Source organism: Ambystoma mexicanum, chromosome 1q, assembly GCF_040938575.1.
Source record: "Ambystoma mexicanum isolate Mex_15411 chromosome 1q, UKY_AmexF1_1, whole genome shotgun sequence".
Classification (NCBI taxonomy): Eukaryota; Metazoa; Chordata; class Amphibia; order Caudata; family Ambystomatidae; genus Ambystoma; species Ambystoma mexicanum.
Genome location: NC_090922.1, coordinates 695003238 through 695029939, shown reverse-complemented (window position 1 = coordinate 695029939; position 26702 = coordinate 695003238). Strand labels below are relative to the sequence as shown.

The window sequence follows — 26702 nt, the reverse complement described above, 5'->3', positions numbered from 1 at the left end:
CCTAAAGATGAAGTAATCATGAATATAAGATGAAGTAACATGCTGACCAATAAGCGTAACTACGCTTTAATGCAAGGTAGAGAAGGTACATAGAAGCTTGCTAAAAAGACGTATGCACACAACGTTTAGGACGGCCATTGGAAGAAAATGGGCGACGACCCTTGTTATGAATCAACCCTGTTACCTCAAAAGACGAGCCTAGGATTGCAAATTGAAGAACTGACAAAGAAGCTGTTTTCGTGTGCAGAATAAGGGAGTACCTAGGCCTGGGATAAATTAGCTATTTTGAGAGATGAGTGCAAGGCACAAAGGAAGTCGAATGAACAGACCATGTGCATAAGAGATATTTCTGCTAAGTTTAGGAGAGACAATGACATCTGCAAGTGCCAAGTGTGGAACAATCACGAGGGCAAAGCCTATGTGAGGTGGAGTGAGGAAGTCTCTAATGGCCAGAAAGGGTAATGACATCCTGTTCATTAAAATTAAATAGTCATAAACAAGAGGCTGAAATTGACAAAATTGTGGTCTCATAAAACGTGAATTTGAAATAAAAAACAATGGCTATTCATTAAAAGCTCAGATAGAGATGGATATGAGGCAGCCTATGAGATATTAACACTTATCTGATTCTATAAGTAGACATGTTCCCCTAATCCAATCCCTCCCGGTAATAGGTTTTGCAAATGCCACGTGCGATGACATCATACATGACGTATGTAAAGGTATATAAACTCTGTACAAACAAGATAAGGTGTGAATACACAAGAGTCTATTTTGATAGCCTTTACTTCTCCCTGTTTTCCTTCATTGAGATTAAAGCAGTATTTTCCCATCTTCCTTGGGTCTGTCCAGTTATTTGGTCTAAGATATTTGCTGGCTATTCCATCTAGCGCATAAAGGACTGTTCAAAATGCCAGAGCACAAAAGCGTAAAACTTCAGGAAGAATAAACAATAAGTACCTTACAGGTACTGGGACGAGGAAAATTCAAGGAGTTATGAAGAATGAGTGTCTGTCAGACACAGGGATGAGGAAACTTAAAGTAGTCATGATGAGTGTGATCCAAACACAAAGGAAGGACTTCCACGAGAAGCTTGGGAAGCCCCAGAGCAGGATCATAACAGTGGGAGGGCCAATTGAACCAGAAAGATACAAAGTCTGGGAGCTTCAAATCAGTTAATTTGTGACTGGAAAGGGATTCCAAGAGAACACCCATTGGGAGGAAGACAGACTGTCAGCCAGAAGCCTTGAAGAGGTCTGGGGCCAACAAACAGAGGTGAGGAAAACCCCAAGAAGGAGAAGCATGCAACAGCAGTGGCATGAACCTGGAGGGGTGAACTGGTGAGTCCGACAACTATGCCGAGACCGTTGGAGACTTGAAGCCGCGGAGCCATGGAGAAGAGTCCAAAGCAAAAGGAGCGAGAAACCAAGCTGTCCTGACGTATGAAGGGCCTCATTACGACCCAGGCGGTAAGTTACCGCCTGGGTCGTACCTTTACCACCATGGCGTAAACTACGTTTACGCCATGGTGGTTGGCGGACTTACCGCCCCATTCCGAGGTTGGCGGGGCGGTAAGTCCCCAATCCCCATTTACCCTTCCCCATTCCCATTTTTGCCCCATAGGGCATAATGGGAGAGGGGAAGGCGTTAATTACGCCACCGTAAATTACGGTGGCGTAATTAACAACAAGGTCCCTTAGCGCCATGGATTTTAACACCTGCTAAAAGCAGGTGTTAAATCCTCCATGGCGCTAAGGGACCTCGGAATCAGGCGGTAAGGGTCGGCGCTGTTTACGCTGCCGTAAACCCCTTACCGCCTGGGTCGTAATGAGGCCCGAAGTCCCGCTCCTGCGAACAGGCCCAGTGACACGAATCCTGGAAAAGCAAGGTAATAGGGATGGCGAGAGACCCTGGAGGGAACACAGCAATAAAGAATAGTGTCAGCCCACTCATCCCAATAAGTGGCTCAAAGTTAAGAAGATTGACAAACACTCTGGGACTCAGCCTACTTTTCCCAGTAATTGGCCGAAGTTAAGAAGAGTGACAAAACCTCTGGGACTCAGCCTACTTATCCCAGTAAGTGGCCCGAAGTTAAGAAGAGTGACAAACAATCTGATACCCAATTTAGTCGTCCCAGTGAGTGGCCTGAAATTAAGGAGAGCAACAAATACCCTGGGACTCAGCCTACTCATCCCAGTGAGTGGTCAGAAGAGAAAAACCATTGTGAAACCCATCCTACTCATCTCAGTGAGAAAAGAACTGGACAAGAGAATTACTATTGTTTCTACAATAAGAATAGCAAGATAGGAAGACAGTGAGTCAAAAGAAGGGGAATATGAAATCAACTGTCTTATACACCAAGTGATGAAGAACTGTAGCAACCGAGAGAATAAGAACAATACAAAGTGAGAATCAGTCTCCCTAGTGCAACTAGGAAGAGAAAGACCTTTACAGACACTGAAGAGAGATCTTTTGCCAGGATTTTCAATCCTAACAAATCTGAGGAGCAAAGGCATGCCAAAGTAACAAGCAGGGGAAACCAGGTCTGGGAAAAGTCCCCTACAAGAACTAAATCAATTACTTTTATGATATAGCCGAGGCAATATCTCAAGATTGCATACTAAAGCTGATGAAGCCTATCCAGGAGAAGGTGGTCATTCTCCTGGTCTTTTGTAATTTTATATTAGTGGTATGGACAGAGTAGATTACAGTTAGACGGAGGACAAATTGTTTATTTTTGGACTTCACAACCGAGGACGTAGGTAGTTTATTTGGTTAGGTAGGGATACCCTTAGACTAGGGATAGCAAGGCATTTTTCCTTCATTATTTGAATCTGAATAAAGAATCTTGAAATGATGGTTTCAAGTAAGGGTTTCCACTGGCCCAATGTCCCCAGTAAAAATAAGAACAGACCCGGTCCCCTTTCCAGTGGACGTATGACCTCAACATCATGATGGATATGAAACCTATGATCACCCCTCCATTACCGGAAATTGGCTTGGGATTCACCCTCCTCACCTTGACTTGCATGGCTATTTCCCTGGTCAGGAAAAATGTAGAGGGGGATAATGATAAACTCTTCAGTCGCTGGGTCTACTGGGACCCCGTGAGAGATGAGGCTATAATTTCTTTAGCCTTTCAGGTAACCGTCCCTGGCAGTTTAATCACATATATAACGCTGCCTGCAAATTCTTGGCAGAAAAATGCTCGAAGGATGTTACCCCTTTCGTCCTGTGGGGGAGAGTTGAAGTTTATCCTTTTGAATTATTCTTCTAACACCATCAAGGTTCAGAGGAGAGACTTGGTGGGCCAAAACAGGAGAACATGGGTTAGAAAGAACCCAGAGAAAAAAAACCTGCGGGAACACTCCCATGAATTATCTTTTTATTTTCACTAAAATTGATAGTGAGCAATACCCTAACCTTGTTAAAATTAGGACAGGGTATACAATGTTCCTGGGAAATGTAGGGTCTTCTAACTCTCCAATGCCAAGGAAAACCTCCTCCCCAACAGAGAAAGAAAATCTTTACATTAAGAGTCTTGAGTCCACATCCTCTCTGTTGTCCCACCAGAGTCATTTTTCTATGGAACCTGAAGAGGGGGAAGAAGAAAACATCATATACCATTCACAAGGGTTTGAGATGCCCAAAACCCTGGGGGAAGTAAAGTCCCAGGAGATTACCCCTGTTAGTGAACCCTCTACTCCAGAGAGAAACATCCAGGACAAGCAGATAATGTCATCTTTACCTCTGTCTCCCACCAAGGGAAACACATGCTATTTGTGTGGGGATTGTAAGCATCTCATGAGGTACTGCCCCCTTAATCTGAGGTCTCATACCAGCTCACCAACCACACAAAGTCCCAAAGATATTAGGTCAGTCCAGGTAGAAGCTCCCCGACTGTCTTTTGCCACTGCCCTCTATGCCCAAACTTCATCCCAAACCTCAACTTTTGAAAAAAAGATCCCTATTATCCATTACTTAACAGTAGTGAACCAGCGAAAAACGGTAAAATCAACAATTTGTATATGGAGAACAAAACCATTGATAGAGTACCCATCCCCATTCAACACCAGAGAATGTGGGCACAGCTAGATAGTGGGAGCAAAGGATGTGCCATATGTCTGGTAATAATTCCCTTTGGAATGGAAGGGAACATGAAAGGAAGTTTGCTGCATCCGTGGAACCACTGAGACTTGCCCCCTGATTAAACTCCCCATAACCATATTGGGGAAAGAAATATGGATAACAGTGGTGGTAATTCCTAAGCTACCTGCCCAATTAATCATAGGTAGCAAAGTCCCACAGTTCCATCAGTGGTTCTCCCAGATTACACAAATAGGCCTTAAATTAAAATCCCTAGGTTCATGGGGCTTCAAATCCAGGCATAGGGAACCATCACGGGCGAGTAATGAAAAACCACATACTTTGGCTTGGAACACAGGTGGTGCACCTTAAGCCAAAAGATACTCAAGTGTTATCGCAAAATAAGAAGACAGAAAACCAACAACAAAAGAGAAGGGGAAGTCAAACTCATAAGGGAAAGGGTATGTGACGAATCGAGGCATTCAGTCACTTCTTCTCGGGGCTGGGGGGATTTCCTTGTGAGGGTGGAGAGGTGATCACACCATGCGATATTCCCCCTAATTGTGGCAGCAAGCGAACCTCACAGGGAGAGACCCTGCCTTGAGGACAAGAGCTCCAGTTCCGATGAGGAACTCCCTTTCCATAACATAAAGAAACCCACTGAGATCATACCAGCTTTCAGAATAACAGACTCCTCCTATATCTGTTATTGTGGTATTACTACTGAGACTATCTGCCTGGTGCTGAGAAGAGTAAAACTTCAGGAGGAATAAAGAATAAGTACTAGATAGGTACCAGGATGAGGAGAACTCAAGGAGTTATGAAGAATGAGTATCTGTCAGACACTGACAAGCGGAAACTTAAAGGAGTCATGATGCGTGTGATCGAAACACAAAGGAAGGACTTCCATGAGAAGCTGGGGAAGCCTCAGAGCAGCATTATAAAAGTGGGAGGCCCAAGAGAACCAGAGAGAAACTAAGTCCATGAGCTTCAAATCAGTCAAGTTGTGACTGGAACAGGAGACCGAGAGATCCTCCGTCAGGAGACTGACAAGCAGAGGGGAAGAAAAGCCCAAGAAGGAGAGGCAGGCAACAGCGGTGGCATGGACCCTTAAGGGGTGGGCTGATGAGTCCAAGGCAGGCAGAACGAGAAACTAAGCAGTCCTGACAACGTCTGAAGTCCTGCTCCTGAGAACAGGCCCGGTGACGCCAATTCTTCAAAAAGCAAGGTAACAAGGATGGCGGGAGACCCTGGAGGGAACTCGGCAATAAAGAATACTGTCAGCCTACTCGTCCGAGTGAGTGGTCTGAAGTTAAGAAGACAGACACACCCTATAGTGACAAACATTCAGGGACTCAGCCTACTCATCCAGGTAAATGGCCTGAAGTTAAGAAGACTGAAAATCACTCTGGGACTCAGCCTACTCGTCCCAGTGAGTGGCTCGAAGTTAAGAAGAGTGAAAAACACTCTGGGACTCAGCCTACTCATCCCAGTGAGTAGCCCGAGATTAAGGAGAGGAACAAAAAACCTGCGACTCAGCTTACTTGTCTCAGTGAGTGGTCAGAAGAGAAAAACAGTAGTGAAACTCGTCCTACTTGTCTCAGTGAGATAAGAAATGGACAAGAGAATTGCTATTGGGTCTACAATAATACTAGCAAGGAGGAAGGCGGTGAATCAGAAGAGGGAGAATATGATACCAACTGTCTTATACCCCATGAGATAAAGAACTGTAGCTACAGAGAGAATAAGAACCATACAAAGAGGGAATCAGTCTCCCTAGTGGAACCAGGAAGAGAAGTACATTTAGAGACACTGAAGAGATATCTTTTTCCAGGATTTCCAAAGCTAACAAAGCTGAGAAGGAAAGACCTGCCAAAGGAACGAGCACTGGAAACCAGTACTGGGAAAATTCCCCTAAAAGAACTAAACCAGTTACATCACGAGATAGGCAAGCAATATCTCAAGAATGCACGCTAAAGCTGAAGAAGCCTATCCAGGAGAAGGGAATCATTTTTCTGGTCTTTTGTTGTTTTCTATTAGTGATAGGGACAGGCTGGTTAGAGTTTGATAGAAGACAGACTGTTTATTTTGGACTTCACAGCAGATGACAAGCAACTTACTTAGTTTAGTTGGGTAGGGAAACCCATAGACGAGAGAGAGCAAGACATGTTTCCTTTATTATTTGAATATACAATCTTGAAATGACAAAAACTGGTCTGTCACCTCCGTCCGACCTACCCTGCCCTTCCCCCCAGAGGCTGGTTGCGCTGCTTCCCTTTTAAAAAAAAGTTAATATTCCCTGCATGTCAGTGCAGAAGATTTGGCACATGCCATGCGGGTTCTATGAGTCTCTGGCCCTTGGCCTATACTCAGACAGCCATTCTAAAGGCAAGTAATTCCATTCATAAAAACATGAAAACAGATCCTTCATGAGGCATCTGGATGACAAACCATGCACAGCTTTAAATAATGTCCTTGTTATTCCATTAAATCAATCTATCATAACATACATTTGCAAAAACATCTTAGGTACCATTTTACTACTATTTATCTTTGACACTCATGCGTTTGTCCCTGAACATACTTTCATGAGCACTGTCAGCCCTCTTTTGACTCACCACTCCCTCATTGTCACTTTCATGTGCATCAATACCATGAAACGTTCTTGGGATTTAATGCTCAGAATCTGAAGGTCCACAGGTGAATGTCCTTCAAATCTTTGTTGCACGTTGTGCAATTGGCCAATAAATGTCAACACAAAATGAGTTTATATCCGTTTCAGGTACGTTAACTCTCTTTACCAGATCATGACAGCTACTATGCAATGAGTTATACTGCTCTTGTCATAATCGCATATTCTTTTCAACATGAAAGGAGGGGAAAGAAAAAGGAGTTCAGGTCATAAATGAATAAGACCACATAGCTACCATCTCTTCAATCACAGCAAATCAACTTCCTTTACCAATGTTCTTGGTCGAAGGGGGACTTTGGAACTAACCACAAACCGGGATAAATGATCAAGCTGGCCGCATAGTTCTTCCTCTCTCTTGGTCCCCACGATGATCTCCTCCACAATAACATTTGGTGTGGGATCCCCAACAGGCCCTGCCATGGTGCAAGGGACCTCTAGGTCTGTGTCAGCTATGGTTCTGATGGAGGACTCTGCATCCATTCTAGTGTAGGCTCTCTGAATGGCCGCAAAATGGGCTTGCATCACACTGATAGCAGCTGACCTTGCTGCATGCAAAAAGGTAGTTCATTTTTATCTTGCTGCGTCATCCACGCATGGGGAAATACCATGCCTTGCCTGTCTAATTTTGTGCACTCAATTTTCCCTAACGCTGTAAGTCCTATTGTAAGACACCGTTTTCTTTGGCCTGGTTGATAGCCTTTTCCTATTGTAAGATGCCCCTAGTCTGACACCAACTGGTGTGCCACGGAGTGCTTTGCTTGGTCTTCTCGAGCTGCCAGTGTGACAGCACAAAAGTCCTTTTTGTTCTCATTTAGTGTATACTTGGTAGTGTGAGCAGTTTTTTTGTGAAATAGCCCTTTGGCTCTGTGGCAGTTTCTTCTTAATTGAGAGCCACTGCAGTGCTCCGCACTACGGCTGTGTCAGCCTCAGAGATTCTGCTGTCCTCAGAGTTGTGGAGGATGGTGTTACAAACATCGTCATCTTGGCATACCCATGGGGCCAATGTCCAGTCATGCAGTTTGGTTAGATTGTGTGGACGTTGTTGGCTCACAAAGTATTAACCCCTCGCAGAGTACCAATGAGGCATCGTCCCAACCTGCTGAAGGTCCGATCTTCCCCAATAACACAGCAGCATGTCACAGATTTTCATTGGTGTGCTGATCTTCTGGGGGTCACAGCATGTGCCACCCTGGCCTCAAAGGATTCCTCCACCATGTACCCATCTCCATCTCCTTACTCCTCTCCCATTCCTCTGGCCCCCTCACATAGCAGGTACCCCAAAATGGACCTCGAGGGGCAGACACAAATTGGTGTTCAATCTCAGGCTTGACAAACACCCATCAGCAATGGGTGAAGCTTCTCCATGGTATAGTTTTAGGCCTACTGCATTGAGATCAAGGCACATTGGCACCATGCCCACTCAATCAAATTGTATTGTCTCCTGGATAACAAAGTAGCTCACCGTGTCACAATGCTAATAAGGATACAATGCATAGACAATTGAATCAGTCACAGGTAGTCTCCCCCATCGCTAAGGTTGTCTGTGGACAGACCGGGGGAAGACATATTAATTGTACATCTGGGGATTTAATTAGATATAGCCTTATCCTACCTAAGCATTGACTGGGCAATAGAATCATGGTCATTGTGCTCCCCAAAGCAGGATTTAGTAATACATTGGCAGAATACAACAGTGATTGTTGCACTCACCCACATTCGTACCTCTGCTCTGCACAACATGATTCTGAAGCATGAGTTCAGGGTCATGAGTTATTTGGCCACGTATGCACGCACATCCACAGTTTCACCGCTAGTGTGTGGGGGCTGATCACTTCTTCATGATAAGCCGTACCCAGGGTACTGACCGCATCCCACGAGGTTGGTGGTGTCATCAACATGGAAGGCATCATTTTAGCCATGGTGGTTGCACAAATAATAATCTATAGCAAATAGTAATCTATAGCGCTGTTATAAGGTGTTACATGTGCTCTACATGTTGGCACACGCCAAAGCCACAGATAAGTTAAGGAACAATTCAGAGTGAATAGAGGCACTAACATATTGTGATGCCTCATGATGGTACACCATGCAATGTTTGCAGTTGTACCATTTTAACATTTGTCGATCCTTACGGGCATGCTAGGAGCATTCAGCATGGTGTCAAGCGGTGCCCTCCAAGTGTAAGCCCTGTTTACAGTATCTTCTTTCTAGCCAAATAACTGTTCTCAGCCAGAAATCGTGCCAGGGCAGCCCATTATAACTATGTGTCTTCCTGTGGGTCTTCATCCAACCTTACAGGTCGTGTAAAAAGAAACCCATCCACCATTGGTATTTATGAATAGGGATTACTCCTGTATTCCCCTTTCATGCCATAGACCACCATTTGTCCCACTAATACTTTTGTACATGTGTAGTTCTCCTATAAAGTTTGGTTCTGGTTTATTACCAGGAGACAGTTTTGGGGACCCTATCATGAGTCGTGCCAAGCCACTAAATCCTTTTATGTACCTCAAATCTGAAATAAGTATAAACTGCCTGTACGCACTCTCCAGTACCCTTCGGCTAATCATGCATCAAGTCTTGCTGTAGCACAGGGAAACAATTACCGGCATATGTTAATTTGCCAGTAAGCTAAACACACCTCAGAAAACAGAGGCAATATGATGAGAATTCAGATGAGAGTGAAGCCATATCCGTTGAGGATTCTTGAGAGTGCTCCTCAACATTGCCGAGCATTGATCCAGCGTCTTGCCAAGCGGCCTCAGAAGCGGAGGCTATATTGCCAAATGAAGTCATACTTTGGTGCCCTCTGTATTTTCGGGTCAGTGTCTCACGTCTGTTTCCAAGACAATGGGCCTCATTACAAGTGTGTCGGTCCAGGAACAACAGTGCCGGTAAGCCTACCAGCACCGTTGTTTCTGAACCAGCACACTACGGGTTTGCCTGCCAGAGCCGCTCTGCCCAACATGGCTGACCCTGCCGGCCACAGCGGCCAAAGTAGGCAAGCCGTCACGGAAGCATATGCACCGTTAACAAAGGTGCCGGTGCTTCCTAGATCCCCATTCCCATTGGACTCTATGGGAATGGGGACTTACAAATTACCGGCACCTGACTTCCCTGGACTGCCGGGGTTGTAATACCCCAGTGCTACCAGGAAGTCAGGCGCCGGTAATTTCTTTCGGGTCCAGCGGAAACCCACCGGTATCACCGGCAGGGTTACCAGCAGACTTGTAATGAGGCAGAATGGGCCTCATTACGACCCTGGCACCAATGGGTTAACGGCGCCGTAAAAGGCTGCGGCGCCGTTAACCCATTAGCGCCTGATTACGAGGTCCCTTTGCGGGACCCGACCTTAACGGCTGGTCTACACCAGCTGTTAAAGTAGAGACCCGCAAAGGGACCTCGGTGCTAAGTACGGCACCGCAATTTGCGGTACCGTACTTAGCGCCTTCCCCATTCCCATTGAGCCCTATGGGGCAAAAATGGGAATGGGGAAGGGCCATGAAGGAAGGGGAAATTACCGCCCCGCCAACCTTGTTATGAGGTGGTAATTCCCCCTTTCTCCATGGCGGAGTCGGTAAGTTACCTGCATGGACCATGGTGCTATTAGCACCATGGTTTTCCGCCTGGGTGGTAATGAGGGCCACATTGTGTTTGCTACTGAAACGTTTCCAGTGGCTCAGCTTTCATTAGACATTGGGCCTCATTACACGATAGGCGGTAACCATGGCGCTATTAGCGCCATGGTTGCCGCCGGTATTTTACTGTGTCCGCCTTGGTGGATGGTGGAATTACCGCTCTACTCCAAGGTGAGCGGGGGCGGTAATTCCCCATTCACCAAGGCTCTTCCCCATTCCCATTTTTGCCCCCATAGGGCATAATGGGAATGGGGAAGGTGCTAATTATGTTTCCGCAAATTGCGGTACCGTAATTAGCTCCAAGGTCCCGCAAAGGGAACTCGTAGTAAGGCGGTAGGGGTTTACCGGTACTGGTGCCCTTACCGGTACCGGTAAACCCCTACCGCCTACCGTGTAATGAGGCCCATTGAGGCTAAAACACTGGCCCAAATTTCTTCAAGATCCTGGTGACGGAGTATGCTGCAAATCTCCACCAATTATTAAAAAAAGAAGATGCCATCAAAGGAAAATGTCATGCACTGGAGCTGTGGATTTGTCTTCTCTCTTTTTCCTGGTGGACCCGGGCCTCATTACACGGTAGGCGGTGGACCAAGGTGCTAATAGCACCTTGGTCCATGCCGGTAAAATACCGGCACCGCCTTGGAGGGAAGGGGAATTACCGCCCTATTCCAAGGTTGGCGGGGTGGTAATTCCCCCTTCCCCCATTACCCTTCCCCATTCCCATTACCCTTCCCCATTCCCATTTTTGCCCCATAGGCTTTTTGCAGTCGTTAAAAACCAACCCGCAAAGGGACCCAGGGAGCTAATTAAGGTCCCGCAATTTGCGGTGCCGTAATTAGCGCCTTCCCCATTCCCATTATGCCCTATGGGGCAGAAATGAGAATGGGGAAGGGCAATGGTGGAAGGGGGATTTACCGCCCCGCCAACCTTGGAATGGGGCGGTAATTCCCCTTTCCACAAGGCGGTGCCGGTATTTTACCGGCATGAACCATGGCGCTAATAGCGCCTTGGTCCACCGCCTACCGTGTAATGAGGCCGTATCTCTATACTTTTTACAAAATTCATCATAGTAATCACCAGTCACCAGTTGCTCAGTAGGTTCTAAAAGAAATTTCCACCATAAGAATTCCCATGTAAGCAATGGTCTAGATTTAAAATATAGTTCAAACATGTCATTAAGCTGTTTAGCGAGGGCTGGACATTCAATGATGATATGCTTTATGGTTTCATGGCAATTCTTGCATAGGCGGCACGCCCGTAGTTCCTTGCACCTAGGACATCATTAGTTAACAAGAACTTTAACTTTACATGTAGCCAGAATTCTCTTACTTGTTACGACGGATATCTTGCCATACCTTTCTGTATTTGATTGTGTGGTTTGATATCCCAAGAGAAGTGAAAAAAAGATTTTATAAGTCTCAAGACAGTGGGCCTCACTCCGAGTATGGTGGTAGCCATGGAGCAATTAGCTCCATGGCTGCCTCCCATACCGATTCCGCCTCCGGGTTGGTTCAATGGGGATTTACCGGTCCATTCTGACCTTGGAGGGACCGGTAAGTCCCCATTGAAAAAAACATTCCCATTCCCATTTGAGCCCCCATAGGGCTCAATGGGAATGGGGAAGTAGCTAATAACGGTACCACAATTTGCAGTATCGTTATTAGCTCTAAAGTCCCTTAACGGGTCCTGTCCATAACGCCTGGTCAGACCAGGCGTTACTGGAGGGACCCGCTAAGGGACCTCGGAATAGGGTGGTAACGGATTACTGGCACCGGTGTCCTTACTGTTGCCGGTAATCCCTTACCACCCACCTCGTAATGATCCCCAGTCTCTATTTGCAATCCAAGCATTTTCAAATAATTTCTTCTTAACCCTGAAACATCTGTACTCCAAATCTTCTAATAGTATTCCATTAGCTTCCAGAGAAGCTAAAACATTGAATCCATGAATTCAAAGAGGTGCAATTGCCCACATTAAAGAGAGCATTAAGGTGCACAAACAGAGAAAAAGCTGGAGGGAGCAAAATACTTCTTGCTAGTAAAATTCTACGCCAGGTAACCAATACTTCTAGCGGAACAAGACCCAAAATATGGCATAGGGCTGCGATTGGAGTGCTTATGGGAAGTACCAGGACTCGCTTCCATATGAATGACTCAAGCCTGGACCAGAGTAGCCCCTCTTCTCGCACCTCCGCTCCGTAGATTAATTTTAGAACCAAGATTTGGTTGTACTTTTTCACAACTGGTAGGAGGGAGAAACACCCATATTTCCTATCCAAAACATGTAATTTTGTTGCTGCTGCAATTGCTTTGAGCGTAAGAACCTGATTTGCTAAACCCAGATACTGTTTAGCTTTTAAAACAACACCAAGATATTTAAATTCAGAAACCTCCTCCTATCTGGAACTATTTATGCACCACACAAACTGAGTCCTGCGTACAAGGGTCCTACGCCGATTGTAACAGGTATCTTAGACTTTGGCACATTTATGTACAAGCCCAGATCCCCAAAATAATCTGCCACAGACTTTAAGGACCTTTGGAGGCCTATTGGGGTACAGTCCATAAGGACAAGATCATCCTAGGGGGGTTGGTCACAGCACATGCTAGCGCTGTTCCTATGCCAAGAATGTAAAGATTAAATGAAAAAGGTGCCAGCACACACCCCTGTTGCAAACCCCACTCGACAAAAAGCCAGCCTGAGAAAGATCCAGCCTGATCCAGCTTAATCTTGATTCTAATATCAATTTGAAGGTGTTCCAAAATGTTAAGCAAAGGTTCAGGACAATTCCATTCTCTTAGCATTGCCCACAACCTGGAGCAATCAACACAATCAAAAGCCTTTGCAATATCCAGGAAGGCCAGATACAAAGTACATTTATTCTGGATTGCCTGGTTTGCCAAAAAGCTTAATCAAAAAGCAATTCAAGAATGCGCTTGTTCCCTTGCGGAAGCCTGACTGGTGAGGGTCAAAACTACTACAGCTTTTAGAGCCCATTGTTCTAGAGCCTGCAACATGAACCGTGAGAAGATCTTATAGGAAGCATCGAGGAGGGAGATTGGGCGGTAATTCACAGGTTCCGAACGATCTCCCTTCTTGAAGATCACAACTACTATTGCCTCCTTCCAATGTTCTGGAATAGGTCTAAGAAGACTGTTGCCAGTAGCTGTGGAGCATATTTTAAGGTGAGGTTGGACAGGCCAAGGAACATTTGTAGACTTACAAACATGTTTGTATGGATTTTCTGAGCGTCCTACCATCGTCATATCCAGCACCATGATGATTTCTGCCACCTGCCTTGGGTTGCCATGTTGAGCTTATGCCGTGTCGAGCTCAAGCACCGGTGCAAGACATTCCCATGCCATCAGATCTAGCAATCAATTTGCACGGTTTGTATTGGGTTTTGTTTTGCAGAAAAAAAACAGTACCATTTGTTCAGATCGGTGGGGGAGTTTCAGCTGCCATTTTGAAACTCTGGGCTATTATTTATGATCTGAGATCACCCCGTAGCTACCAAATGCATGTATTGATAAGCAGGGAAGCCCAGCCGATCCAGAGTTTGTTTGACCCTTCAACAGAAGCATACATCCATTCACTGAGCCCTCTGTGCTGTATGCAGGGGCGGACCATTAATGAAGGTAGGTGCCCGACCACGTGGATGTGCAACCAGGTCCCACCACAGCCACTAAAACGAGGACCTAAGTGGGATACCCGTTGACCTTGGAATCAGAGAGAGTTTTCATCACTATGCTTTTGTATGCTAGACATGTCAGCATCTAGGCTGTACTGGGTGACATGGATGCAAGTTTCTTATGTACAAGAAGATTTGATCAAACCAATTTAGTGGGAAAATTGTAATTGTGTATTTACAATGCGCTTAATACCCAGAGGTTTCTATGCGTGGGCCCGGGCATCGCATGACCTGTGTTGCTTCGAGTCGACTGGCTTCCAAGGCTAGCGCGTTGCCCCTGAGCTATCCTCCCGAGACAAAGGGCCTCATTACACGGATGGCGGTATTAGCACATGGACCAAGGTGCTATTAGCACCTTGGTCCATGACGGTAAAATACCGGCACCGCCTTGGTGGAAAGGGGAATTACCGCCCCATTCCAAGGTTGGCGGGGCGGTAATTCCCCCTTCCACCACTGCCCTTCCCCATTCCCATTTTTGCCCCATAGGGCATAATGGGAATGGGGAAGGTGCTAATTACGGCACCGCAATTTTGCGGTGCCGTAATTAGCACCAAGGTCCCTTAGCGGGTTGGTTTTTAACGCCTGCAAAAAGCAGGCGTTAAAGCACCAACCCGCTAAGGGACCTCGTAGTAAGGCGGTAATGGTTAATGGTCACTGTTACCACTAACGGTGACCGTTAACCATTACCGCCATCCGTGTAATGAGGCCCAAAATCAAAGATACTGCAAAGCGCCCTGTTCTGACAAAGAAGGGCAGGAATGCATGCAGAAAGCCCAAAAGCAGTCAGAGTGTGAGGTACTATTGCAGTATTCATTTCTTATTGGAAAAGATGGTGGGTGGTATATTTTATCTGAAGAGTAAATATCCTATCAGAGCACCCACTACTTGTGGGATTTGGCAGCAAGATGGGCCAGCTCAACCAAAAAGAACCTATCTCACATTTTTTTAATAAAGCACAGGTGTGAGGCATTGAAATACTAGCATATCATTATAATTGTTTTTTTTATAATGCAATTAATACCGATGGGGTTTCTAAGCGCAGCCCGGGGATTCGAACCAGTGTTGCTCTGTGTCCTCTTGTTACCAAGACGAGCATGCCTCTGGATAATGCAGTGATTGTAGCTAGTGGGGGGAATCTCTTTTTTCTATGTATGAACAATTGTTTATAGAGACTGTATCTAATTTTATTGATTTATTACAATGTATAGCGTGCTTTCGAAAAGCTCGTAACAAAATTGCATAAGCAGTTACAAAAATATCGCAGTATTTGCAAACGATCAACCAGGAGGAATGCATTCCATTCAACAAAAAGCAAGAAAATCAATTTTAAGGGAAGAGCGAAAACTAGACAATATAGAAGGTCTTACAGAAAGAGGAAGAGTTTAGGGGCTAAGAGAGCAAAGGAACAAAATACAGATTTTGCACAATGGGGGGAAAAACAGTAAGAAGAAATACAGAGATATCACAAAGTATCAGAGAAAGAACATAAGACCTCATTATGATGATGGAGGTAATTCCACACTTCTTTAGCATTACCACCAAAGTCGTTTACAATTACCACCACTGAACTCAGTGGATTTACCACCATTTAGGAGCAGTGGTAAGGCGGTTTTAAACCTCATTTTTGGAGTGTGGACGACTCTGTGAAGATTTTTGCAGATTAACTGCTAGCAGTAATTCCACCATTATTATAATTGGTTATTTATAGCACGCTTAATACCCAGAGGTTTCTAAGCGTGGACCAGGGATCGAACCGGCGTTGCTCCACGATGTCTTGCTTCCAAAGCAAGCACGTTGACCCGGAGCTATCCTCCCGAAACTGGAAGTAAAGTGGAGCATTTAACCCCCACTTCAGATTTCGACAGTGCAGTAAAATTGGCGGGAATTCTGTTACGGCCAAGAAAGTGGCATTATTGGAACTAACCCCAAAAATGTACTGCACCTCTGAACTTGTAATGAGGCCCATTGACTGAAGCCAGAGAGGAGAGAAAGGGTGAGAAATACACTAGATCCATTTCAAAACAATGCAGAAAAAACACGTCCGTGAGCATGTCGTGTTCAAAACACTCGCCATTACCCATATATGCATCCCCCTTTCAGCCCCCACACTAATCGCAGAGAGTTTACAGGCCTCTCTCCTCAAGACCCACCAGAACACCGTACTCTAACCTTCTGACTGTGCCCAAAGGTAAGCGTGCCAAACGAGGAGGAGTTTGTTTCCCTTTCATAGCAGCTAGCCAATGGAACTCCATTTCTCTCACCCTCAGACCTCAACCCTCAAACCTAGCGTTCCGCAAAGCCGTCAAAACCAGGCTCTTCTGCTAACTCCCTGTCTACCCAGCAGTTCACCTAGGTTAGGCGGATGTGTGCACACTCTGTGTACAAACCCCATGTAATATCTATATCTATTATGTTCCTAATATCTATATGTATTATGCTCCTATGCCAGGATATGCTCCAGACCATGTAACCCTCGTGTAGCCCTATCACTCATGGAACACATCATGCCCCCACGCCTGCACACCCTCACCCCTGCAACTGTAACTAAGTCGCTTCCTGGTAACAGCGCCACGTTGCCTGGGCTGCTTGCACGCTTTATAAATGCAAATAAAAAATAAATACAATAAAAACAAAGCTGAAGACGAACTGGAAAATAAATCTAATTAAGTGTGGCTAAGGAACGGGCAATATGAGAACGAGGATCAAGTCCAAAAAGAACACTGATAGCAGAATGCAACACCTTTGGAAGAGGAGGGAGGGCACAAGCAGGCAACCAAACAAGAAGAGCAGTCACTGTGACGAGGGAGCGCCATAGGCTTAGCAGCTGAGAAAGAGATAAATGGTCGGAGTTTGCAAATATTATGAAGCTGATAGCGATAAGACAGAGCTAGAATGGAGTTATGCTGAGAAAAATAAAGAATCAAAATGACCACCTGCATTACGAGCAGAGAAGACATAGGTGAGGGAGGAGAAACATCGGTAGGAGAAGAGGCAGGACAAAAGAGAGTCTCCGTTTTGGAAGGGTTGAGGTGGATAGCGTGAGAAATCATCCAGAGTTTAGAGGTTGACAAAGAATCTAAAATAGACGAACGCCTGAACGCGGAACCTGGTGTGGTTTGTCAAGAGTGCACATGGGGTGCTTCTGTGTGTACATGTTATCTGCCAAGCTCCGTCTTAGAGAAACGTCAGCCCTCGATTACAATGTATCTAACCACATTTTCCGTCCTTTTGTAGTTGTAAACTGTGAAACATTAAGCCTTCTCCTGAATCACACAGTTGCAAACTGCACCCACCCCTATGGGGCGTTTGCCTACAGCTCCACATGCAACTTCCGCTGCGAGGAAGGCTTTGCCTTGAAAGGGTCCGGCGACGTCCGGTGTTATGCCTCCGGCCAGTGGTCAGCAGAGACGCCGACCTGTGAAGGTATCGTGCATTTGATGAGGCTTGTTATCCAGCTTTGCTTAATGCCATTAAAACTAAAGAATGAGAGCTGCTGAGTGAAATATGTCTTATTAACATATGCGGCCTCTGCTGTCAAGCTGGGGTTTGGGTGCTCCCTAATTATGGGAAAAGGGTTTCTCTGCTACTTTTTTTAACTGATAAAAGTGTGAACATAGTTCATACTTTAAACTTTGCACGCATCAAGCAGACAATGTACATATGCATAATGTTTCTTCTTTACTACACAATGCACTTCATCGTTCACGCGCATCATTTTTAAGTGCTTCACTTTGTTTTTATTGACCAACATTACAGTCCCAGAAAAGGAGACCCAGCCAACCCTTACAGTACCTGTCATCACATTTGTAGAATTGACTGACACACGATGCACCCTTTGCTCTGATGCAAGACCCTTTGTGCCGTCGAGTGACCTCTACTTCATTTAGTTCTTTTTTCTGCTGCATATATGGCTAAAGAAAAGTAACTGCACCGCTCCACTCTCCCCATGGTGTGGAGCTAGATGCAAACCGCATTGCCCATGCGCCAGGTTCTGCTCAAGCCGAGTACATGGTGATGTACGCGATGTGTACCCAATCTGCTTCACCTCACTCCCCTCTCCCACGCCAGTAGTTCACACTTTACAGGAACCGGATCCCATGTGAAAAGGTGCATGGAGCTAACATACCATTTCTACTAAAGAAGCCACGTAGAGATACTGTAAGAAATCAAAAAAATGTGGCCTGAACTATAGCACACATTTCACCAAAGATGTCAAAATAAAGCGACACCATTGGGATTATGATTATTTTAGCCAAAAGCCTGTGGGGCCCCCTGCTGGGGTTGGGAGAGCGAGCGCGGGTCGCAGCAATAACAGGCCGACACGGAGCTTTGCTGCAAACGTGTATCTTTATTCTTGCTCCAACATGAACTGCCTAACCCCGCCCCTCCCGCGTCACTTCCCTTCTCTTCCCGCCCGGGTCCCTCCCGCCCCCGTTGTCCAGGATACGTCAACATGACATCTCCCCCCTTTTTAAACGGTTACCACACTCTTCGCAACAGGTGATGGTCTGGCGAGTCTCTAGTCCATTTCCTCGATCCACCGGCGAGGTCTGTTCCGGACTCGCTGTGGTGGTGTCAGCTCAGCCCTTGGTGACGGTCTGCTCTCGGCCGTCTCGGCTTCTGGATCTTGATCCGATTCGTCAGCTTCCCACGGATCCTCTCCTTGTTGATCACTGTATTCCTCATCTGGTGGGGCTTGTACCCTGCCGCTCAGGCATCTTGTTCCGGGCGGTGGGAGTTCCTTGAAGTGGAACGAGTTCCGGGTTACCGCTCCCGTGGAACCTTGTGTGGTGATCATCGACCCCTTCCTCTGGGTAACGAGAAGGGGCTCTTCCCGAAATGCAGGCGTGTGTTTATGGGTCGAGGGCTGTCGAACCGCCACTACTTCGCTCACGGTTATTTGGGATGTCTGGGCTTTTCTGCGGGCGTCGGTGTATTTCTTCATTCTGTTCTTTGCTGCTTCATCCCGCTCTCGGACCTCCGCATCCATCGCCGGGCGTGGTGCACTTGCCTCTACTTGGGGAATTCAGGTTTGAGGGTTACGCCCAAACATGAGTTCGGCAGGGGTCTTCCCTGTGGTGCTATGGGGCGTTCCCCGGTAGTCCCGTAGTAGTTGATTGAGCACCTGTTCGTATGGTTGTTCCGTGAGGTGTGCAATCTGTAGGGCCCGCTTGAGATTGGCCATAAATCGTTCGATCATCCCATTGGCTTGCGGCCATAGCGGTGTCACCTTCCGATGTCGGAACCCCAAGTACTCCCCAAACCGGGCAAATTGATGTCCACAGAACGGGGCACTGTTGTCTGTCTTGAACACCTTGGGCACTCCATAGGCAGAGAAGATGTGGTCCAGTGCTGGAACGACGTGATGCGCAGGCGTGGACGAGATCAGCTGTACTTCTGGATATCGGGAGTATTCATCCATCACTGCGAGGACATATCTTCCCCCCTCAATAGGCCCAAAGAAATCAGCGGCGACCGCTTCCCATATGTTCTGCGGAAGTTCTGACATTTGTAGGGGCTCAGGATGTCGATTAGGTGTAATGAGGCAACAGGTGGGGCATGCTCTCAGGGCGGCCTCTACTCGGGCATCCATTCGTGGAAACCAAACCTTTTGGCGCAGCATGCGCTGGGTGGAGACAATGCCTCGGTGGGTCTCATGTGCCAGGTTGATGACTTTCTCCCGCATAGTTGCTGGGATCACTAGCTTGCAGTCCTTGAGTAGGAGATGGTCCTCTGATACGGCTAGCTCTTCTTTCACGAGGAGAAGTCGTTCCACATCTTCCCATGTTTGGCCTCCTGCCGCTTTTCCTCTCTCCTTAGTCCTCCTCCATTGTCCAGATGCAAGACCTTCACATATAATGCGCCATGCAGGGTCGTTCTAAGTTTCTCTTGCCAGTTCTTCTTTGTTAACCCCCTTCGGCGTGGTTTGGTGAACCAGATATCTGAGGTAGCGGTCTGCCACAGGCGGTTCAGGTCTGCTCTCGCTCCTCGGTCTTCTTGACAGGAAGTCAGCAGGATTTTCACCCTTCCCTGGTCTGTGAATGATGTCGAAAGCGTAGTCTTGCAGACGTAGCCCCCATCAGGCGATCCTAGGGGGCATTTTAGCTTGGGGATTGCCATATAGAAACAGTAACGCCTGGTGATCAGTGACTACCTGAAATGGCTTTCCATACAGGAATAAGTCGAAGTGTTTGCATGCCCACACCACAGCCAACCCTATCTTTTCAGCCAGGGAGTAGGCTTGTTCAGTGGCGGATAAGCTGCGACTGGCATAGGCTACCACATGTCTCTGTTGTGGGTCTTTGGGATCAAATTGAGCCAGAATGGCCCCTAACCCCACAGGGCTGGCGTCAACTGTTAGTTCTGTTCTCCGGTTAGGGTCGTAGTAGGCCATGTTTTCCGCCTTTGCGACCCTCTCCCTGATGGTTTCGAAGGCTCCCTGACATGCACTGGTCCACTCAAATTTCTCATTCTGGTGTGTTAGTTTCCTTAAGGGCTCGCTGACTGAGGCGAAATCCTTGATGTATCTGGTGCAGTAGCTGGCTAGGCCTAGAAATGATCGAAGTTCCGACACATTGATTGGTGCTGCTGTGTCATTCAGAGCCGAGACTTTATCCGGATCTGGGGTCATCCCCACCTCTGAGAACACGTGGCCAAAGAACTTGAGCGTGCTCTTCCGGAACTCGCACTTGTCCTTGTTGAGTGTGAGGTTTGCATTATGTAGAGCTTTACACACCTTCATGAGGGTTTCGTCGTGGCTATTCACGTCAGTTCCGAACACCAAAATGTCATCCGAGTAGTTGAGGCAGTTGGGGATGTGCTTTATGATGTTATGAACCTCGGCTTGAAAGATTTCTGCGGCTGATGACACCCCAAAGCTCAGCCTTTTATATCTGAACAAACCAACGTGAGTGACGAACGTGGTTATGTTGCGACTCTCGGGGTGTAAAACCAGCTTATGGTATCCCTTCTGGAGGTCTAATTTTGAAAACACCTTGGCTCCGTTTAACAGATGGATCATGTCTGTTATTCATGGCGCAGGGTATCTTTCCCTGCGGATTGCTTGGTTGGGAGGCCTCATGTCGACGCACAATCTGATAGCTTCGGATCCCTTCTTCGGGATGGGGACAATGGGAGAAACCTTGTGGTTGCTCCCGAGGCCTTTTCAATGATGTCCTGTTCTAGCAATTTCTTTAACTCATCCTCCACCTTTTGTTGAATGTTGACTGGGATCCCTCGGTATGGCTGAGCCACTGGGCATATGGAGTCGTCTACGTGTAATTTCACTTGTCGGTTCTTGAGTTTCCCAATCCCTCTGAATATTCTTGGGTATAAGTTGTCAATCATGTCAATCGGGTCGATGTACTTGTGGACCATGATGTTGTATAAGATGTGTATCAGGCCCATGTCTGCGGCTGCCTTGAAACTCGGAACACATCCGCTGTCTGTTTCGGTGGCCAGGACGTGAATTGGAACTTTCATCTCTTGCCCCTTGTAGCGGCATAGCCCGCTGAACAGTCCTGCGCACTTGAGGGGAGTTTTTGCACCATAGGCGTAGATATCAACAGTGGCTGGCTGGAGCTTTGGTTTCGGGGTTAGTTCGGCATATACTTGTTCACTCACCACGTTGACGGTGGCGCCAGTATCGATGAGGAATTACGTTGGTCTTTCCTGCAGCTTGATGATGAGGGTGGGGCTGTGAGCCGTGGCTGTGGGATTTACTAAGGCATAAACGTATGGCTTCTTCTTTTGATCACTCCCAGAAGAACTAGGGTCCGATTCGGTGGGGGATTGTTCGACCAAATAGCGGACATGGCGCCTTGATCTTCTTTCGTGTTTAGCCCGTGTCACGAATCGTCTCCTTTCTCTCCGCTTTTGTCGGTCGTCGCTGGAGTCCTTATCTCTCTGGTCACTTCCGAGTTGACTTGAAGGGTTGGAGGTGCTTGGGGTCGAGTGAGTGCTTGGTGTCCCCCCATACCGACGCCTCGAGCGAGTGGTGTTGTCTCGGGGCCTCTCTCTCCCTCGATCCCTGAACAGTCTGCACACCGCTTTGAAGTGGTCTTCTTCACCGCACGAGGTGCAGCGTTGTCCTATGTCCCTTCATGGGGGTACTCAAACCCACACTTGTAGCAGAATAGTTCTTCTGGCTTTTTCTATAGGTGTAATTTGTTCAAATTCTCTCCCAGTGGCATGCTCCCGAAACTTTCTACTTGAGAGTCAATGGCTCTTTCGACCCTGCCCAGTGCGAGTATTTCCTCTAGCGCGCGGGACTTTTGGAGCAGTTTCCTGCAGAATATTTGGGACTCGCAAGCCGATATTATTTGAGATCTGAGGGCTTCAGTGTTCGAATAATTTGCAAAGTCACAGTGTTTGAGCTTTGTGCGAAGTCGCATCACATACGCATCCATGGTCTCCCCTTTTGCCTGCTTTGTGGTATGGAACAGGTGTCTTTCGTAGTCTACATTGTTGTGGGGCACGAAATATGCTGCCAAGGCGTCTTTTAGTTTCTGTATGGAGTCTATGGAGTCCTGGGGCATTTCGTCTATGATGTCTCGGGTGGCAGAGCCGACCGCTAGCTTTAGTAGACACACTTGCCTTGCATCCGCCACTGGCCCTGTGGCCCCCATGTATAGGTCAAAGTCCCGAATCCATTTGGTCCACCTGGGGCCCATGTTGCTTGTGTCCATCACATCAAAGGCTCCAGGCATCTGGGCAGCCAGTGTGTCTGGCAGTTGGTAGGGCACCTGATCCGGCATTTGATTTGCGGGTGTTGGGGGCCCATTTCCTGGAGCTCCTGCGCCTTGACTTGCATCCTGATCAGACATGGTGATGGGAGCGTAGCTTCCCTACGCGTGATTCCGCTATTGTGGTGTGATGGCCGCCTTCTGAGGCACGAGCACCATCAATGAGCACCACGCTGGCTGAAAATGTGCTTCCCTGGCTTCACTTCCCTTGTGTGAGGCCCCACGTGTCTCTGGCGTGGGCCTGGCCTGGCCTTAGGACCTGAGTTGTGGCTGCGCGAGGGCCTTCTCCCTCTCCTTGCGTGGGTCGGGACTCGACCGTGACCATGCACTTGGCCACGTGTGTGCTGTATGCAGGAGGGGCCCGCACCGTACCTTTTCGCGTATTACTACGCGCACGTGAGCTTTCCGGCTTCTCCGTGTTCACCGCCGCGGCCCGGTCCTTCTCTTCGTGACTCGATCCTGAGCGGGGAGGAGCCTAGACGAGCTCCCTCTCCCCGCGTCCTGTCTGTCGGGGCTCTGTGACACCGCGGTGCTGCGGCGACGCCACGCGCTTCTCAGCTGCTGCTGGCGCCGATCGGCGAGCGTTCCACTCGCTGTTGCGTGCGGATGCACGGCGCTCGTCTCTCTCTTGCCGGGGATCCTGCCGCTCCTCATCCCACCTTCGTCGCCATTGTGGGGTCCCCTGCTGGGGTTGGGAGGGCGAGCGCGGGTTGCAGCAATAACAGGCCGACACGGAGCTGTGCTGCAAACGTGTATCTTTATTCTTGCTCCAACATGAACTGCCTAACCTGCCCCTCCCGCGTCACTTCCCTTCTCCTCCCGCCCGGGTCCCTCCCGCCCCCGTTGTCCAGGATACGTCAACATGACAAAGCCCAAAACAATATTGGGTTCCAAGCATTTGATAGCTGGAGAAGCAACACTGCAAGTAGTTGAACCATGGTTGAGGCATTTATGGAGAACATACCCTGAGAACTCAATCATTCTTAAGGGTTGACAATTTTGAAATATTTAGATGCTGTCAATTTTGACAGGTTACACACCACACGATTAAATGAGTTGCCCAGGATCACACACATTGGTTAAGAGGTGAAACTGGGCTTTGAGGCCATTTGCAATTTCTGCACTTGCCACATTATTTCCTAGTTCCTATCATAATGCAAGGTAGAATTATTTGTGAATGTTTCACTTTCATGAACTAAAATAATACCCTGTTTTGTATAACTGACTTGGAAAGTGCACACATCACAGAATCCCCCAACCTGACAATATTTAAAAGCACAACTTTATAGAGACATGGGCTGAGAGACCAAACATCCCACAAATGGGTGAAGAACCCAAGAAAACTGACGCTGATCAAGCCACAAGCTCCCACATGGCTGCATAACCAAACATCCCATGAACGGGACACGAAACCAAGAAAACTAGGGCTGAGCAAGTCAGAAACCCACACAAGGCTGCACGAACAAACATCCCACGGGAGTCGGGGCGGGGGGTTGAAGAAGTCATTAGCTCACGCTGGGATGAGTCCATGAATACCACAGCAGGAGATGTGAGAAACAAAATACCGAACAGGGCTGAACCGGCCCGTAGTCCATGGCGGACTGAAAGTAGGAATACCCTACAAGGGGGCGAACAAAGCAACTATTACAGTAGGGCTGAAGAGGCCTAAAGCCAATCCAGAACTGCAAAACCAGTCATCCTATGAGGGGATGAGCGAAAGGACACAATAACCAGGACTTGCCAAGCCCATAGCCTACATGAGGTGAACAAGTCAGAAAACATAACCCATGAATCTTGTTCCCAGTGTGAATACCGACCTATAGCTTTCCAGAGGAGTTTTACCAGGGGAAGGGATAAAGCAAAGATTAGTTGGACTATTTGCAACCAAGAGGGACAACTGAAAGACATTTTTTTTCCTATTAGCATAGGGGCCCCTTCATTTTTTTTACTATTAGCATAGGGGCCCGTTCATTTTTTTACTATTAGCATAGGGGCCCCTTCATAAACATTTTCTTCTTTCATTTCTTTGATAAACTCAATTTTTTAACCATGCCCCCTGGTCTGTCTCCTATGTCTGATTTACCACAGTAATTATTTGTATCTTACCACATGGCCCTATAACATTACAAAATAAGCACTGACAGAAAATGTAAAAACCGCTGATTTTAAAAGGGGTGTTACACATACATGCAAGTTACTAAAGATTGAATTCCCTCACTTAGCTCCAGCATGGTTCGTTCAGCTGATATACAAATCAAGAGAGGGGCTATCGAGCCAGTGTCATAACTATCTAGCACCTTTTGCCAGAGTGACACCAGTGCAGAATAGGAAGTCTTTTCCCCAAGATCGTTCACCTCTGACTCATTTTGCAGTCCAATGGCATAAAGGAGCAGATAATGCATTAATGACCGGCAGTGGGGGGGCTGAGAACGTGAAGAGGGGGGTCGGGGGGAGATAAAAGAAGCCTACTGAGCTAGCATGCCGAAGTAAGGAAAGCTGTGGAGAGTTCAACAACAGCAGCTGCACGAGACAGAGACGGTCGATGTCAGACACAGAGCCCATGCTTCATAGCAAGGATGAAATGTGGTGCAGGCCAAGAAAGCAGATCCAGCATAGAGGCAGATGTGGAATGTCAGGGTGATGCACCCACGTGGAGCTGTCAGACGACTACCTGACAGGGAGGTTAGTGTTAGGGAACAGACCAGGAGATGGCAAAGCAGAACCTAGTGGAGAAAGAGGTATGTGCAGGCCTGGCACTGGAGTGGAGGAGAACCGAGAGGAAGGTCACAGCACTGTGAGGATGCACCCAAGGTATACCGTGCTAATGTGGTCAAAACAAGTGATGGAGAGGTGGAAGGCTTTAAGGAGGAACTGGGAGAGAAGGTTCCATGAGCCACAGGGGAAATTGCTTGTTATAAGTGAAGCTGCTGACAGGAACCTGGAGGTAAAGTTTCTAGAGCCACTCAGAAATGGACTATATAGAGAAACATTTGCATGTTAGAACTTGAAGGTCAAGCTCGAAAAGCAACTGGATAAATCGAGTGTAAAGAGAACCACTGCATGCAGCAACTTGAAGACAAAGGCCCTCATTCCAAGTTGGGCGGTAAGGTTTAACGGTCACCGGTAAGGAGACCGGTGCCGGTAAACCCTTACCGTCCAATTCTGAGTTCCCTTAGCGTGACCCGCAAAGGACGTGTGGTCTGACCACACGTCCTTTGCCGGTCCCGCTAATGGGTCAGGCGCTAATAACGGGCCTGCTATTTGCGGGCCCGTAATTAGCACCTTCCCCAATCCCATTGAGCCCTATGGGGTCTCAAATGGAAATGGGGAATGGTTGGCTGAATGGGGACTTCCCGGGTCCGCACAGGTCGGAATGTCCCGGTAAGTCCCCATTCAACCAGACCGGACCCAGACCCGGGTTTAGAGGCAGCTATGGCGCTAATAGCGCCATGGCTACCTCCAAACTCGTAATGACCCCCAAAGTCCCTAAAGGCATTAAGAAACTGTTTATACAGATACAAAAATTGCATTTTGAAACGTAGAGAAACATATTACCAAGAAAAGTTCTGCATGGTGGGACTTGAAAGAAAAGTATCTAGAGAAACACAATGCCTAATCATTATCGAGCTATCTCCCTCCTGGGTCACTCTACAATAGAACTGAAATGTTCAAGCGATGTGACCAAAAAAAGTATTCAAACCTAGTCTTGAGTCCATAGTTCCAAAGATTATACCAGTTCACTGCCATGCCTTTCGGCAAATACAGGGTGCACCAACTACGTTCCAGAGACTTATGGTGCATATATGATGATATTTCAAACACAGTAACACATGGCGTGAACATGTGAACCA

The 26702-nt window shown here is 47.3% G+C and overlaps 1 protein-coding gene across 1 annotated transcript in view; it reads left to right on the top strand.

Moving 5' to 3' along the window:
* Nucleotides 1-26702, top strand: part of LOC138535425 (P-selectin-like) — an 899675-nt gene that overhangs the window by 258283 nt on the left and 614690 nt on the right. The window contains exon 6 of the mRNA XM_069641294.1: nt 17342-17530. Within this exon, the coding sequence (XP_069497395.1) occupies nt 17342-17530 (189 nt within the window). The remainder of the gene's footprint in view (nt 1-17341; nt 17531-26702) is intronic.